At 37.7% G+C, this 18,412-nt stretch overlaps 1 protein-coding gene across 6 annotated transcripts in view; it reads right to left on the reverse strand.

Moving 5' to 3' along the window:
- The window catches only part of LOC126184703 (dnaJ homolog subfamily C member 5), an 86,527-nt gene extending 74,944 nt beyond the window's left edge, over positions 1-11,583 (reverse strand). The window contains exons 1-3 of one of the 6 annotated variants that reach the window (XM_049927214.1): positions 11,469-11,583; positions 11,263-11,383; positions 4,700-4,838 (exon numbers count right to left, since the gene is read on the reverse strand). In XM_049927214.1, the coding sequence (XP_049783171.1) occupies positions 4,700-4,838; positions 11,263-11,282 (159 nt within the window). In that variant the 5' untranslated portion in view covers positions 11,283-11,383; positions 11,469-11,583. Of the gene's footprint in view, positions 1-4,699; positions 4,839-11,262; positions 11,404-11,441 lie in introns of all 6 variants that reach the window. The other 5 variants (XM_049927215.1, XM_049927216.1, XM_049927217.1 and 2 more) reach the window with 5 other exon arrangements.
- Positions 11,584-18,412: the final 6,829 nt, after the last annotated feature.

The raw sequence follows: 18,412 nt of genomic DNA on the forward strand, positions 1-18,412 counted from the left end.
GTGTGTGTGTGTGTGTGCGCGCGAGCGCGCGCGCGAGAGTGTATACCCGTCCTTTTTTCCCCCCCTAAGGTAAATCTTTCCGCTCCCGGGACTGGAATGACTCCTTACCCTCTCCCTTAAAACCCACATCCTTTCATCTTTCCCTCTCCTTCCCTCTTTCCTGATGAGGCAACAGTTTGTTGCGAAAGCTTGAATTTTGCGTGTATGTTTGTGTGTCTGTCGACTTGCCAGCACTTTCATTTGGTAAGTCACAACATCAGAGAGAGAGAGAGAGAGAGAGAGAGAGAGAGAGAGAGAGAGCTCTTCACTGAAGTAGCACTGTTTCTACCAATTAGGTGGATAAATCAGAATAAAAATATAAAATCATTTGCAACAAAACAACTACTTTATTCCAATTTGAAAGCTTACAGCATGTTATCACAACAGTTTCAAATGACAGTGATTAGCTCATGTCGTCGGGAGATTTATTTCACATGGGTAACCTTCAGTCTGCATATTTGATGTAAATGTTTAGGTGTAATATTGGGTTGGTGCACAAGTTTGTAGCATTTTTCTGCAAGTTTACTAAACTCAACAGATACACATAAGAGAGACTGTAGTCATCAATAATATATTCTCCTTCGGTAGTTACAACAGCCTGCCAATGTTTGTTAACTTTTCAATTTCGCAAATATAGAAATCACGTGGTTTTGGGGCGAAGAACTCATTCAGCCACGTTCAGAGAGCATTTTCCATCCAGAAAGGAAATTCACTGAAGCTTGTACAATAGAGAGTGGAAAAGTGAAAATCTGAGGGTGCAAAATCAAGCAAATAAAGTGGGTGTAGAATGACTTCCCAACCCAACTCCTGTATAGCGATTTCTGTCAGTACAGCACAATGCAGATGGGCATTATCATGGAGTAGCATCATTTCACAGAGTCTCCCTTATTGTTGTTTGTATCTGCAAGACATCTTTGCTATTGACAAATGCAAACAGTGATGGTTACACCTCAGGGAAGCAATTTGTAGCACACCACACCATTGCTGTTCCATCAGACCATAACCTTATCTTTTGTGGAAGCAAGCATGTTTTGGGAGTTGCTGCTTTGTTTGGGCTAAACCATTCCTTTCTTTTCCTCATGATAGCATGAAGACACCATTTCTCATCACCAGTAATGATACAGGATAGGAATGGTTGGTGGTGTTCATGAGCCATTTGATGATGAGCAAGCAGAGATGCATATATGACTACTCATTTACTTTTGTGATTCTGGCTTAGAGCACGTGGTAACCATACAGATGATTTTTGAACCTTCATCATCGTATGCAAGTGCCTCCCGATGGTGGAATGATAGCAGTTCATCACATTTGCTGCTTCTTGAGTACAATGACATGAATTATTGTGTATTAAAGCATTTACACGATATTCATCAAACCGCAAAGATCTTCCTGAACATGGAGAGTCACTAATGTCAAAACAATCCTCCACAAAATGACTAAATATTTTCTCGCAATGCTCTGCCCCAATGGCATTATTCCCATACAAGGTGCAAGTGTTTCTGGGTGCCTCTGCTGCTGTTGCCACTCTACTGAATATAAACAGAAGAATATGTTGGAAAAGTTCTGATTTTTCAACTTGATACTTCGTTTTCTAGTTTCTGCAGCTCCCCTTACTATCTCCAAATGACAAAATGACAATATGTAAACTCAGATAGCAACAGTTAACTACAAACAAAAAATTACGAAGCATAAATAAACCCATAGAAACTAGAATACCAGCATCTGAAACAAAAATCATACAATCTTACACATCAAGCCAAGACTTACAAGAGTTGTTATAAGTATTGTATTACTGTGTAAGAAGGCAATATTTTCACGAGAGGAAGAGAAAAAAATATTAAACAATGAAATGGGATGGAATCTGAACAAATTGGTGAAGAAACTTTCCTAGAAAAAAAACAGAAAAATGCTAAGTATGATATAGCCAATTACAATTTTGTCTTTCCATCTAAAACTTGTTGCTCCTAGCAGCTTATTCAAACCCGACACACACACACACACACACACACACACACACACACACACACACACACACCATCATCAGTTTAATATGATAAACGAAGAATGGAAATTTCAAAAGTGCCAACTCTCACATTTGTCAGGGTAATCATAGAAACTATATCCCTTCTTCTGCATAACTTATTGGTAAGGTATTCTTATTTCTCATCACAACAAAAGATAATGAGACAAATTATAAAATAATTTATTAAGAACATTCCAGGTGCCATGCCAAGGAACTGTCTGGTTCCAAGAGCCAAAAAGTTTTTTTTTTTTGTGCTATTCATACTGAGGCATTACATTTTATTTGTGATAACAAAAAGTACAGAATACAGCAGTAATGTTTTAACTAAAACTGAATTGTAGTCAACAAAAATCGCTTCTCATTATTTTTAAATTTTTTCCACAAGGAAAAAACAAAATTGAGCTGAAGGAAAAAAAATCTCTCGGTAACAACTTCTGTTTGTTACACAACTCTATTCTTGGGGTCATATGTTGCAAAGTTTACTGCAGCTCTCTCTGCTGTTGAGGAAGAAATATCAATATCATCAATAGGTCCTTCTGTTTTGTAGCTGAGAAACATGGCCACTCTTTCAGATGAAGTATGGTATTGCTTGCATCAGTCTAGGTCTTTCCTCTTTTAGATAAAGTGAAATTTTTCCATTCTTATGCTTCATAGCAGAGTCTTCAATAGCTATTTGAGATGAACGAGCACGAGAGACTTTGACCACAGTGCGTTTGGAGACCTTAAACGCCCGCATTGACAACAATGTTTCAACAACATTTTTAAAATCGAAGTAGTCAGTTGCATGCATTGGAACTACATGGAATGGGTTCATAGCCCTAGCTGACAACAGTCTTGTGTAAATCTTGCAGAATAAAGATCTTGCTTGCCTTTCTTCATTTCTCTGTAAACGCAAAATCTGGCCTAGCCCAAAAATTCTCCCATTCACCACAACCTTGTGTGTTACCTGTTCAAACCACAGAAGAGACGATGCATGGCACTTTGACCTGCATGAGGAGACACTGCTTGGCACAAAGACCATGCACCATCTAGTACTGAATGTTTGCAACATTTTTCTCCATAATTTTGCACTTGGATCAAGCCTAGGGACACACCAGAGTACTGAGAAAACAATAGCTCTGAAATGTGTTTTGTGACAGAAAATGGCACTTCGAACATTTGACATTTCCACTCTTCACATGTTCTGTTTGATTTATGTAACTTGAAAGAATCATTACAAGAGCTACATATCTTCACCACACTACACTAACGGAAAATCAGCACTAAGGCCAGATTGTGTTAACTGTGACCAGAGGTAAGTTTTGATGTTAGTTCAGAAACTACACTCTGTTCAGGACTCAGCCTTGTTGTACACCACTAAACATGGATGCACCAAAGGAGTTTCAGTGTCAATCTAAGTTAATATGAAAGATGCTTGGCAACACTGCTAAAATCTGATATTGACCCAATTATCACACTTTGACTGCAGATTTTAATCTTATTCCGTGGATACACAGCATTTATTATAGAAAGAAGTTGTGGTGTAAAGGAGGAGGACAGTAAACAGCAAAGGAGTGATCTCCAAACTTCTCCCCCTTACAAAACAGACTGTTTCCTGGAAAGCATACTGGGCCAATATAAAGACACAATGGAAAAAAAAAAAAAGTTGCTATGGCCAACAAGGAAAAGGTGTCACCACTTTATATAAACACATTCTTAATTATTCCCACTCTCACTGCATTGCAACCCCTGTTAGTTTAATTTTCTTTTGGTACTGGAATTTCTTCATACACAGAATTTCACCCCAAAGTTATATGTAGTGCTTTGTACACACTGTAATATGCTCTGGTTAAGCTCAGAGTCTGAGATTGACTATATTACATTTAATGAAAACTACCCAGGATTCCTAAATTTCTCTGCTCTTTCACCACCAGGAGATTTGGTGGAGATGAGCACACTCCTCAGCACCTTGTTATTTGATTAAAAAAAAAAAAAAAAAAAAAAAAAAAAAAAAAAAAAAAAATCACACTGGGTTTTCCTCATGTCGCTTCCTTCCAAAGGCGCTTTAACGCATTCTTTCTTCAGTTAGGCAATGTAGGCTGATACCTTGCAGACAGCTCTGTGAGCTGTTGCTACATCTGCTCTAAACAAATCGCCAACTGAAAGCTTCCTGTAGCATAAAACCTTAATGTTAAAAGTAGTACGTACATTGCAGTCTGTGATTGGTTTCAACAGTTTCTCAGCCTTAGAACTAACTGCTGCACAGTATTTTCATCCAAGAAAAACCATCATTATGAAAATGGGATTGTCTTTTACTGTCCTCAGTAAACACATTGTAACATCCAGATATCTGTAAACTAAATAACAATAACTAACTCTGTCGTGTGTAAGTGTAAGTGTGTGTGTGTGTGTGTGTGTGTGTGTGTGGTTTTTTTTTGTTTTTGTTGCTGCTGCTGCTTTGGGGGGGGGGGGGGGGGGGGGGGGGGGTGCTAGAGCTTTCCTTTACTTATGATTCCCTGGAGACACAGTCTCCAGGGAACCTCAACAGAAAAATAATCTGATTGGAATAAAGTAACAGTTCCCAACATCTTAGCAACTGAAACAGAGGCTAATTCTAGATCAATAATAATAATTAAAAAAAAAAAGTAAGTAACTCACCCGTTCAGCAGCTTCTGGGTTATTTGGATTCTTATCAGGATGGTATTTTAAGGCAAGTTTCCTATATGTCTTTTTGACATCTTCTGCTGTAGCTGTCTTTGGGAGACCCAAAATTACATAAAGTGTATCACCAGATGTCCTATAAAAGTCCAAAATGAGAAGAAACAAACGAGGTCCATTGCAGCTCTCATTACATTGCCTACTTGGCATATTTATTAACACAATAAAGAGAGACTTCAAAATTTTATGTACTGTAATATTTGAACTTAGCTAATACACACAAATTTTGAGAAAAAAAATATATTACAACTTAAAAGTCCATTATGCAACTATATTAAATAAGCACGCACTGTCTTGCAATGAAAGATAAAGGCAATTTACTCACTTTTTCCATTTGCATCTGAGAAAGAATATTGCATTTAAGGTGACAAATATGAGATGATCTCTCAGAATTTACAAGAGTAAACAAACTTTAATGAGGTCAAAATCTCAAAAGTTTGTGCACAGGCTTCTCAAAGTGGTTTTGCTGCTTTCTAACGTAATAAGCATTAGTCTGATCAACTGAAGAACCTAACTGAGCACCTCTTTTTACACAATGAGATGGGAAGATAAACAAATGCACGGAAAAGATGAACACACTACCTTTCAACATACGTACTTTGCTTTCACCTGAAAAATTACACCTACATACCTCCAAATATTTCAAATATTTCACACAGTCCTGGACTGGAGTTTGCATTTAGTGCAAAGTACAGTCTTAACAAAAGTGTGAATTGAATGTATGATTAGATACAGATTACATACCCAAACAAAAATTATGTGGGCTGAGTAGAAAAACTGAAATGTACATAAGCAAAACTAGTGTATATGCAACTGCAGATCCATCTGTCTTGTATTTTTATGAAAAACCATTATAACAGAACTGTCTGTCCACATAACTCAATCACTGAATTAAAAGATTTTACATTACAATTTCTTGATGCACCATTTCCTGTTCAGTTATTTTACCTTCAATCTTCCCTCCGAGTTCACTGAACAATCAAACCATGTCCCTAGCACTTTACTCAATGCCTTTCAAGTATCTGGCCAGCTTAATATCAGTTATCCACTTTGAATACATTTACAGAAAGCCCTACATGTCCCACAAAATCTCTCAACACTGAACAATAACCTACCAGCAACAATTTTGTGAGCTACCTGACAATAATTATTTTCCATTTTTATCAATAACAACTTAATTCTTCACCACTAGATGATGATAATGGGTGTGTATAAATGTACAGCACCAATAGTTTTGTAATGGGGCTGTCAACAACAACTTTTAAACAGACTGCATGTTTATTTACAGATGCCGAGAAAAATCTTTAAGATCAGCCTTTAGACTACATCAAACTATACCCAACATAGGAAACCTAAATGAAATGCCTGCATTAATGGCCGGTTTAAGTAGTTACCATATAAGAATGGGTAGTATGAAAAACAACATAAGGAGCTCTGTTGCTTTTATATGTAACTCTCAATTACATTGTGATGAGGGAGAAAAATATTAGGATTTGCAGGAAAACTGTCCAATATTAGCCTTCTTCAGCCCACCTAGTCCAATATGCGGAAGGCAGCGAGATATAGCACAGTTAGCAGACAGATATGATTCGAGATAATTTTATTTACTTTAGAATTCAAAGTTATTTCATGGTGGTGGTGGTGGTGGTGGTGGTGGTGGTAGTAGTAAAATCGGAGGATTTACCACTTCTCACGACACTTACTTAGTTTGAGAGAAAAATTTGTTTGCAAAACTTTACAACAAATTTATCACAACTTAGTTCATGTATCTCTTACTTTAGGGATCAGTATTGTATAGCAGGTATTTTGTTACCTGCCACAACTGAATTAATCTTAATCAGTTCAAAATAACGAGGAAAGAGAGTGGAGTGACTAATTTGAGTTTGACAATCATATTTTGCCTGGCAGTAAACAGAATAATACTTATGAAGAAATGAGCAGCCATTAAGTCAGTCTTGTCTTCCCAAACACAAACAAAATTTAGCTGAATAAAGTATTGGGCTTGAGACCAATCAAAATTATCAAATGTCCAGAATGAAACTATAATTCAGAAGTACATTACATAATGAAGTAACCTTACCTCACAGACAAACACTGCTTAATGAAGAATTAATTTCAATCTTCACATTCTGTGAGCAGCGCTCTGGGCCTGACATAGCAGACAGTGTTATCTTATTTTTTACAACACAATCAAAAAAAGCATTTGATAATGATGGATTTATATCAGCCAATTATCACCATCAGACTAAATGGTTATACTGCAAGTGCTGACAAAGTTCCCTTTGTTTTGTCAACACAATTAAAACAAGGTATGAGGACAATGCAAAGGTAACAAGTGCTTTTAGTCCGTCTACTAAGACAGATTGGTCAAAACCAGTTATAGCACTGTGAAATACTTTTGCGATTGTGCCATAAAAGATAAAAGACCATAATCAGTCACTTAATCTCCATGACCAGTCACTTAAAAAATGAACTGTCTGAAAGTAAAATCACTCACGCGATGACATGCAGTACATACCTCTTACAGAGGTTCACTCTATTACATTCTCCATTGAAGTGAAATTAAGACACTCTTCTGTTGGTGCCAGTCCAACAAGTTATGCAGATGACCCAACAGAGTTTAAAAAAATCAAAAGTGTGACTATGGCACATTAAAATTATTAATCGGCCTGCAAGCCATACTCTGAGGTGCAATTGGAACAGCTTTCTTACTAAGCACATCTATCAATGGTTCAGAATTACAATCACATGGAAGATTGCTCCGACTTTACAGCAGTAGTTGTGCAAGTCATGCTGAAAACATTTTTTGTTGCTAAGGTACAATCTGCTCCACCTGTAGCAGAAAACAAACAAGTGCATATACATCTAAACATCCAAATTTCGAAAAAGAGACTACCATATGTAATTGTATGATGAGCGATCATCTCATCATTCTCCTCACTTACAATGTGACTAGCAAAGCAATGGCAAGCCTTTTCCTTTTCATTGCTGTTATCATCACACACTAACATAACAGTATCATTTATAGTAGAAAATAGTGTAACGAAAGTAAAGTGATGTAAACATTGGTTTCATGGTTGGTTAGCCCTTCACATCTGTGTACTTAATGTATTACGGGAGGTAGTACACCTTCGACTATGGAAAAAATATTAAACTCATACAGCCACATTCCCCACCACATATAAAAAGCATCATGAGAAGTGAAAGCAACAATAAGTGACAGAAAATATATAATATATCTTAGGGTGTGGAGTTAGGCTCAAACCCCCAACTCTTGATTTATTCTAAGATAAACACGACCCCAAAGATAACATTGTTTACACCAAGACTGCTCTTCCTGTGTTTCTTGTACCACCTTTATCCACAATACTGGAAATGGACACAGCAGCATACTGCTTCAGATAGATAAACTATTTAATACAATATTGAAACTTGGCACTCTCTACAGGCTGTCAGTTCTGGATATTTAACACACCGGCTGCCACCAGCCGCAGCAAAGCCTCACGCCTTAAGTCGTTGCCTGGCAATGAAACATCCATCACTACATGTGCAGCAGTCAACGTGTTAACAGCTTTGTGCATGATTTTGGGCATCTGCCATACTCCACTAAGCAATAATTGATAAGTGGGTATGTTACCAAATTACATCTTTACCTTTCAAAAATTAAATACACAATAAACAATTACATTCTCAATCATTTGCATAAAAATGAACTTGAATGTGTGACAGGCCTCGAAAACAAAGTGGAAACAATCATTCATCCCATCATCCTGGGTGTTTTTCATTGGACTTTGAGAGCTTCAATAGGTGATCATTAATCACTGCCAGACACATATCTGACATGCTCCTTGTAAGCCTATGAAGGTTACCATGTGGTATCCACTTCCATTCTTCTGGGTAGTAGTGACCACACAGTTGAGCACCCCATAAATCCAAACATAATCACCCGTTCTTTAATGAGAGCCCATTAGAGTTCTTTGAGAGAGAGTGGTGGAACAGGACGACCACGAAAAATCCGTCAAACAAGTCCCACATATGGACAATGTTGTTTAGGTCAGAACTCACTGCCAACCACTCCATTACTTCAATGTCCTGGCTTCACTTGACATCGCTGCTGATGCCTGCCACATAAGCCCCGACATTAGAAGAAATTCAGGGCCACCACAGTAAGCAGCAGCCTCCATATGGCTCAACAGAATCTGTTCAGTGTACTGCCTGGCAGTAAAATGACCATGGACAATGACACGATCCATAAGGTTATGAACAACGAAGTCTCCCCCACATCACAAAACCTTGGAAAACTGTCGATTTCCTCTACAACATTTGGCAGGTACTGCTCACCATAGGTGCTGCACACGAAATGGCCCCTACCTTGCCTCAGAGGATACCAACACTTGCCTACAAATAACACATTTTGCCAGTGAAGAAGCTGATAGTTGACATGGGAACAGCAGAACTGAAGGGGAGCTGCAAGATGTCGAATCAAGTGGGGTACTCTGAATAGGATGCCTGTATCTCAAAGTCCTTTCCCATAACCTGTTCATTACAACCCGATAGAACACAGCAGCTCCAGTGGCCCTTATGAGATCATCTTTCAGTGCTCTGGCAGTATCTATACAATGCTGCAATGCAAGGATGGCCCAATATCAGTCTCATGGGAAATTGTAATGCATCGATGACCTCCTTCAACCCGCCTTATGTACTGACCTCTCTGTAGCATGTCGACAACCGACGGGCGACACACAGAGGCATTGTCATCTGAAGCAACACATCCTTTCTTCATCAAACAGATCATCCTGCCAACTTACACTGCACTAAGATGTTGCATTGCATGTGCTTGGTTGAAGACAACATCCACCAATGACAAATGACATCTGTGTACCTTAATAGAAAACATTTGGGGCACTGTAGTCGCTCCCTTCTGAGGGGCCACCTGACACTAATACATAACACAGCCAACAGATGGCGAGTTATTTTAATCATTGGCTACACTGAAAGCAAAGATCTCAATCCATGTAATAAGACCACATGTACAGCCCGTCTCAAAATATACTTAACAAATCGGATGATACCCATGTTCCCCTAATTCTTTTTAACTGTGTAGTAAGCTTGCTGGTAGTTAAGTAATTTTTGGCATATCTGATACTATTCTGAAGGTTTCCATCCGACACTGCCCGTTTATCACAAGAATTACACATGTGTTTTAATGCATGTTTCTGGTGACATATGATGGCACCTGTTATATGCTTTATTGTCTAGGCAATTGCTTCCTTGGCAGAAGTTGCCATTTCTGACTATTAAAATGCACCACATCAATGTTACTGTGTTTTAAAGCCAGAAGACAACCCATCTGTTACAAATTGTTAGAGGTTCAACAAGTAGGGCCTACTACAGCAATTGTGTATTTCCCCCCCCCCCCGTTTAACAAGATGAGATGAAGCAGGGGCTTGCATTCCACAGACACCTATCAAAATCATCACTACAGATAGATTTCACGGTAAATGCAGTAGTGTTAAACTGGCAGATAGTGCGTGTAACAGTGGTGAGGAACAGGATTTCCATAGGAACATTTCTTCATTTCCAAACATGATTTATTAATCTCTTTATGCTATTACTGCTGAATCCAAAAGAGCTCTTGTACAAATATATTGAAATTGCTGTAAATTCTACAACTGGCTTTTTGTCATTTGTGTTGGCCTTTGCATTCCAGTTGAGTATCAACACCACAAAACTGGAATTTGAAGGGTATTTTCAATTCCATCCCCCCCTCCAGGAGTAACTACGAGTGTGACATGATGTCTCGAGATTTTTCCTTCTTGTTTGTCAAATTCAAAATGCAATTGGAGCTTGCATTCAATTAACTAACCAATCTTCAAGCTTAATGAGTACTACTACATTTTGGTTTCCATGAGTGACAAAATTTCTAACATAACCAGGCTTCACAAAAAATAAAGCACCCTCGTTCTTAGTATTGTAACAGTGCAAGGCAAAGCATCTCCCTCTTTTCATTCAACAAGACATCTGTGGCCATATTCAATTATTTAAAAAGAAAACACACAAAATTTTACCTATCATATTGATGAAAGCACTATATGCTTTTTATTGAGACTGATAAAATTTTTCGATCGTAATGTTTGTAATAAAAAATTACAACTTGAATTAATAATTCTTAAATTTTACAGTAAAACAACTCTCTATTAAAACGAGCGTCACATTGAAACGAGTGTAAAACGAACTTTTGTCAGTTTAAAACAAGGATAAGAGTAGCGCGTTATCATGCATCATGCTCTTAGCACAATTTAAAGCACGTTTTACAAGTCTCTTAAACACTATACTTTTTCTGATACGTGCTGAAAGGTGCTGCCACAAGACGACCTAGAACTTAATTTTATTGTAAGCGTCATACATCGGCATAACACTATAGGCAACTGTCAACCATTATGACATTTATTAGGTAAAATAAAAAGAAAATCGATCAGACCATAACAAAAATTACGACTTACGATAATTTTCGCCTGTCCATCGTGCCGTTCACTTCTCTCCACGTAAATGTCTTTCAATAAATCGGCCACTCAGTAGAATTGATTACGCTCGCCGTTCATAGAGCTACAGTTCAACAGAACGCTGCATTTCAATTCTCATTACTGCTTAAATCAAGAAGAGTAGATTACATATTACTCACATATCCTCATTAGCATTTGATCAGTACCTTCAGTGAGAACAAAACGCCTTACTACATATAATATAACACACTGCCGTAGACCTTCCTGCTTCGCCAAACACCCAGCCCCGAACTCCTATTGACCAGTACCTTGATAATATATACGTACGCATCAAAGACATTACTACAACAGATAATTTCCGCCATGTTATTTCTCTAAGATATTGTCTTACAATATGATCAGAAGTCAGAACATGATTCCTCCATGTAATACCGTTGTTCTTCAGCTGTAGACACCAATCTTAATCAAAAGTTTTTACCGTTTATTGTTGCTTTTGTTAATGACTTGTAAAGAACAGTTGTATAAATGTTACGGATTACTTTCCCTTAAACAAGTCTTTCCAATACCTATTCAGACACTCAGATTATATAGGTATCGTCAAGAATTATTTATTAACAACAAACAGCACTAATATACATTATTGATAATAAATTCAACTGGGAGGAGCACACCACAGAACTGCTGAAGCGTCTTAACAAATCTCTGTTTGCAATGCGAATTTTGTCAGACATAGGGATATAAAAATGAAAAAGCTGGCATACTATGCTTACTTTCATTCCATAATGTCATATGGGATTATTTTTTGGGGTAATTCATCAAGCCAAGCTAAAGTTTTCCGGGCACAAAAATGTGCAGTAAGAATTATATGTGGTGTGAACTCAAGAACATCCTGCAGAAGCCTGTTTAGGGAACTAGGGATACTAACTACAGCTTCCCAATATATTTATTCCTTAATGAAATTTTTCATTAAAAATATATCACTTTTTCAAACCAACAGCTCAATTCATGGAATCAATACTAGAAATAAGAATAATCTTCACAAGGATTTAAAGTCACTTAGTCTTGTACAAAAAGGTGTGCATTATTCAGGAACACACATTTTCAATAACTTGCCAGCAGCCATAAAAAGCTTAACAACCAATGAAATTCAGTTTAAGAGAAGCCTAAAGGATTTATTGGTGGCCAACTCCTTCTACTCCATTGATGAATTTCTTAGTAAAACCAACTGATTTGTATGTAAGTACAACATAACTTCTGCACAATTTCAGTGCAGTAATGTGTTCACTGAAAATTTGTGTGTGTGTGTGTGTGTGTGTGTGTGTGTGTGTGTGTGTGTAAGTGTGTAAGTATAATCTAATTTCTGCACCATTTCAGTGCAGTAATGTGTTCATTGTAAATAAGTATTACAGTAGTTGTATTACATGTTTATTACCTTATAAATAAGTAAAAAACTTTTTTATTTTGAATTCAGTGCATTAGTATTTGTAAAATGACTCTTAGTGTTCATTAAAAAATGACGATCATTCCACTTGGGATCTGTGGAATGGTACATTAGCTTATTTGTTTTAGTTGTAAATATTTGTCATGTATTGTTGTTTTTCTGAAATGTTCCACATCCTGGAGGACCTCCTCACTACGGATCAATTGGAATGAAAGTAAATCTAATCTAATCTAATCTAAAGTATTTAGAAACATGTACGAGAAGAACACTGAATATATCCATACGTGAAATTTTGTAATATTACTTACAACAAACTAAATGACTGTATGAGGTACGTATTACAAATACGTAAAATCGCCCAAAGAATGCCAGTAGGCTCACACTAATTTTCGATGGTCCGGCGTTTGCCATACACTATTGTGTACATAGTGGCATAACTGCTTGTCTTATAACATTTAATAAAACCAAATTAACATTATTATATCTTACCGCCTCAAGATATCATAACATTTTACAATTCACACATACGCTTCTAGACATTCTAAGACAGTATTTTACTACTTTCACACAGAAATCAAGGTGAAAATAATGTGTGACGCAGTTAACACGATGGCAGCGTATTACAGGCTGTAACATGAACAACTAAGGACGACTCCAAAAGAACTGTAAGAAATGATACTCAAAAGGTATACCTTACCTGTCACAACCTCATATGTGAATTTTTATTTGTGACTTTTGCAAATAGCGGTACACAGTTTACTGTCTAAAAATTGTGAAGCACTCAGAAGGCATTGTCGGGTGTCAACGTAACTTCGCACACACTATCAATGTGTAAGTAAATTATTAGAATTTCAATTCTCTGTGACCAGTAGAAGGCAGCCACAGTGTATTAGTGGTGTTCCCGTTTATCAGGCGTGGTGAGGTACATAAGGAGGTTGAACATCTACATCTACAGGGTGATCCACGAAGATATGTAAATATTTTAATATGTTATTCTACAAGTAAAACTACAGAAAAAAGTTCTTATAAACATAGGTCCGCAAATGTTTAGTTACAGAGTTACTGCTAATAAAAGATTTTTCCTGTGATTCAGCAACTTCACTAATATGAAGCCATCGCATAACTGTACAAGGCTAAAGTAAAGCACGATTTCCATTTATTTTGTTGTTATCGATCTGGTGAATCGAATAAAACATGTCCCAGACGTGTATCTGCAGTAGTTTTCCAGAACATCGCTGCTGGAAATTACGTTGCACTGTTACAGTTGGGTGGGCTAACTCGTTTCAAGGTTAGGAAACGACTGAAACAACTCACTAACGCTTACCAACAATGACATAAACGTTTCTACATTCTTAATGGAAAGTAAACAAATTTACTTCAATAATAATCGTTTCTTCTCAGGATGTTCTGGAAAACTACTGCAGATACACGTTTGGGACATGTTTTATTAGATTCACCAGACCATTAACAACAGAATATAAAAAAATCGTGCTTTACTTTAACGTCATACAGTTTTTGGATGGCTTTGTACTAGCGAAGTTGCTAAATTTCAGGCAAAATCTTTTATTAGCCGTAACATCGCAAGTAAACATTTGAGGATCTATGTTTATATGCACTTTTTTCTTTAGTTTTACTTGTAGAATAACATATTAAAATATTTGCATATCTTCGTGAATCACCCTGCATACTCATCACCAGAGAAAATCAAGAAAGAACAGCAGCTACGTTGCTTACCTCCCACCACTCTCGGGCTCTGTGATCAGTTCGTTAGTGCAGTGCAGTGCAATCCAGTACATCTATACTCCATGAACCTTTGTGAAGTGCATGGCAGAGGGTACGTACCACTGCACCAGTTAGCTCCATTCACATATGGACCGAGGAAAAAAAAAGATTGTTTAAATGCCTCTGTGCATGCTGTACTTAATCTAATTTTATGTTCACGATCCCTAAGGGAGCAATATGTAGGGGTTGTAGTATATTTCTAGAGTCATCATTTGAAGCTGGTTCTTGAAACTTTGTTAGAAGACTTACTTGGGATAATTTCCACCTATCTCCAAGAGTGTGCCTGTTCAGTTCTTTCAACATCTCAGTGACACTCTCCCGCATGTCAAAAAAGCCTGTGACCATTTGTGTTACCCTTCTGTCCATGTGTTCAATATCTTTAATATCCCCTGCTAATCCTATTTGGTATGGGTCCCACACGTTTGAGCAATATTCTAGGATGGATTGCATGAGTGATTTGTAAGCAATTTCCTTTGTAGACTGGTTGCATTTCCCTAGTATTCTATCACTAATCCGAAATCTGCTATCTGCTTTACCCACAACTGGACATATGTGATCGTCCCATTTCAAGTCGCTCATGTCCCTCTTAAGAGCTACGCCCAAGTATTTGAATGACTCACTAATGTTGTATTCATGAGGTCCTAAGTTTCTTCATTTTGTGAAGTGCACAGTTTTACATTTTTCAACATTTAAATCAATCTGTCAATCGTTGCACCACTTTGAAATATCATCTTGGTTTGACTGAATATCTGTGCGCTTTCGTTCAATCTGCACTTTGTTGTAGATAACTGCATCATTTGCGAAAAATTTGAAGTTACTATTAATATTGCCTGCAAGATTATTAATATACAACATGAACACCAAGTGACCCAACACACTTTCCTGGGGTACACCCGAAATTACTTCTATATCTGTCGATGACTCTCCATCCAAGATAATATGCTGTACCCTCCCTACCAAGAAATCCTCAGTCCAGTCACATATTTCGTCTGAAACTTCATATGATCGTACTTTTGATAATAAGCGTAGGAGTAGACCAAGTCAAATGCTTTTCGGAAGATGAGAAATACTGCAGCTACCTGAGTGCCTTGATCCATGGCTTTCAGGGTGTCACGTGAGAAAAGTGCAGGTTGTTGTTTCACATCATGTATGTTTTCGAAATCCACGGTGGTTGGCATGGATGTGGTCGTTCTGTTCGAGATACCTCATTATGTCTGAGCTCAGAATACGTTCTAAGATTCTACAACAAATGGAATACAAGGATACCGAACAGTAGTTTTGTGGATGACTTCTGCTACCCTTCTGGTATACAAGCATGATCTGTGCTTTCTTTCTACTACTGGGAACAGTTTTTTGTTCTACGATAGATTACAGTTGACATAGGGGCTAACTCAACTGCAAATTGGATACAGAATCCGGTAGCGATTCCATTAGGTCCTGGGACTTTGTTCCGTTTTAAAGATTTCGGCTGTTTCTCAACGCCATTGATACTAATATCTATTTCACTCATCTTTTCAGTGGGACAAGACTTTAACTGGGACAATACTCCTGAGTTTTTCTTAGTAAAGGACTTTTGAAAACAGAATTAAGCATTTTTGCCTTTGCTTTGCTTCTCTCAATTTCAGTTCCAGTCTCATCCATGAGTAACTGGACACTAACTTTGGTGCCACTAAAAGCCTTTACATATGAGCAGAATATCCTTGTGTTTTGTGAAATATCGTTGGACAGTGTTCTGCTATGGTAATCATTGAAGGCTTCACACATTGCTCTCTTGACCGCCAAATGTGCTTCATTCCGAATCTCTCTATCTATAGCGCTATTTTTTGTTTTATACCTATTATGCAGCAGTCTCCGTTTCTTCATAAGTTTCCTTACAGTGACTGCATACCACCGAGGATCTCCCCCACTATAAACTATCCTACTGGCTACTTGTCTGTCCACTGCATAGTCAACTATTCTTTTCATCTTGAATCATATTTCCTCAACATGCTCCTATTCTGACCTAAAAGTGTCAGGTTCTTCAGTGAGGCTATGACACTATTGTTTCTCTGGCTAGTTTGATGAACACATAAACATTTCTGCTTATTTTATTTGCCCTTTGTGTTTTGGTATTCATTGTTGCTGTAACTGCCTCACAGTCACTGACACCAATCTCGATGTGGACTTCCTTAAAGAGGTCATGTCTGTTTCTTGCCATTAGAGCTAATATATTTCCATCAAGAGTGGGGTTTTGAACTACCTGTTGGTGGTAATTTCCAGAGAAGGCATTCAGTCACGTTTCACAGGATATCTTGTAATGCCCACCACTAACAGAACTATAATTATCCCAACTGATTGTTGGATGATTAAAGTGTCCTGAAATGATACAGTACCATTAAGGAAGCTTCATGCAAGTGAACAGAGGTTTCCTGTAAAATTTTCGGTCTCATCAGGAGGAGCATCTGGTAATCGATAGAAGGACCTTTTCGTAATTTGTTGCCCATCCTTTATACTGACAAGAGAAACTCGCCATCGTACCCTTCTCAGATTTACTGGTAAGAGGGCCAAGTGTACAGCCCGTCTTAAACTGAACAGGATGAAAGCATGAAAACAGGAATAAAGTGTACTGGACTGTGAAAAAAAAGCAAAGTAGAAGCAGTGAATTTTCGAAGAATTAGAAGTGCAGTATAGGGCAGCCAGAAAGAGAAGTGGCGTCATGGTTAACTCCAGCACAGTAGCCCAGCGTGTTCGGTTGCAATGAAAAAAACTCAATGAACGGATCAACAATGAACTTGAACAGATGTCATGGGACATCCGCCCTGAACAAATGCAACGAACAATAACGTACAAAATGAGATTTTAAAAAAGTGGTTATAGTGCTAGACTGCCAAGTGGGCGAGGCGTGTTCGGCCTCCCTCATGTCTTTTTTTTTCGCTTTATTCACATTTGTGTCTGTGTCATGGTGTAACGTCCGTTTGCAACAGCATCAGCTATACTTGAGCTATAGCTGGTACTTGAGCTATACTTGAGATAGCTACTCATTAGATGAATTTTTGGATATGGTAAGTGGGTAATTTCCCCAACCCCACAAAAAAAGTGTTATGTAATATTTTGTGCAATGTAATATCTTGTATATACACCTTTTATTAACCTAACACGTTCCACATCATTACGAAGTGTCGTATTTATGATCTATGGAACAATTACTAATCTAATCTAATCTTTGTTCACTGGAACGATGGTAAACATTGACACAACATCAAAACTGACAAGGACATTAACTTGGCCCACGTGCTTTTCTTTTTAATTGTCAATGAACTGATACGAATTTTTTAATATGACTATCCGTTCCACCAACATAAGGTTGGAGCAATGAGGCAAGGCATCTAGCTAATTCGTGCGTGGGAAACCCTATAGCACTCACAGTAGGCCTCTAAGGAAACTGTAGTTTGTGCACAGGGGCAGGTACGCTTCTATTTTGCAGAGTAGCTTCTTATTGTCAAAGGAGAGTGAAGACGCTTTCACCAATCGATTAGCGACTTTTAAAATCTTTGTAGTCGGATTCTTCTGAAGTTTTTTTTATAATTGGTGGGATCCAAAATATTGTTGCTTTTATCATGATAGTCCTTAATCCTCATCAGGACCATGGCATTGCCCTTGTCTGCGGAAAGAACAATGATGTTTTTATCTGCATTGATATCCCTCAGTGCCATCATTTGTGCCTGTGACAAATTACTGTTAGGTGGATTACATGTACGTAAAATTCTAGCTGTTTCCATCCTAATTATATCAGCTGACTGCTGTGGACACTGATGGACCCCTGCCTCAATACTTGATATAATATCTTCCGTGATTACTTTTAAAAGGGTTACAGCAAAATTGTCTCCTTTGGCCAGAGCAAAAATTTCAATTTCAGTCAAAACTTTATTAGACATGTTGATAACAATG

This window comes from Schistocerca cancellata, chromosome 4 (genome assembly GCF_023864275.1).
Source record: "Schistocerca cancellata isolate TAMUIC-IGC-003103 chromosome 4, iqSchCanc2.1, whole genome shotgun sequence".
NCBI lineage: Eukaryota > Metazoa > Arthropoda > Insecta > Orthoptera > Acrididae > Schistocerca > Schistocerca cancellata.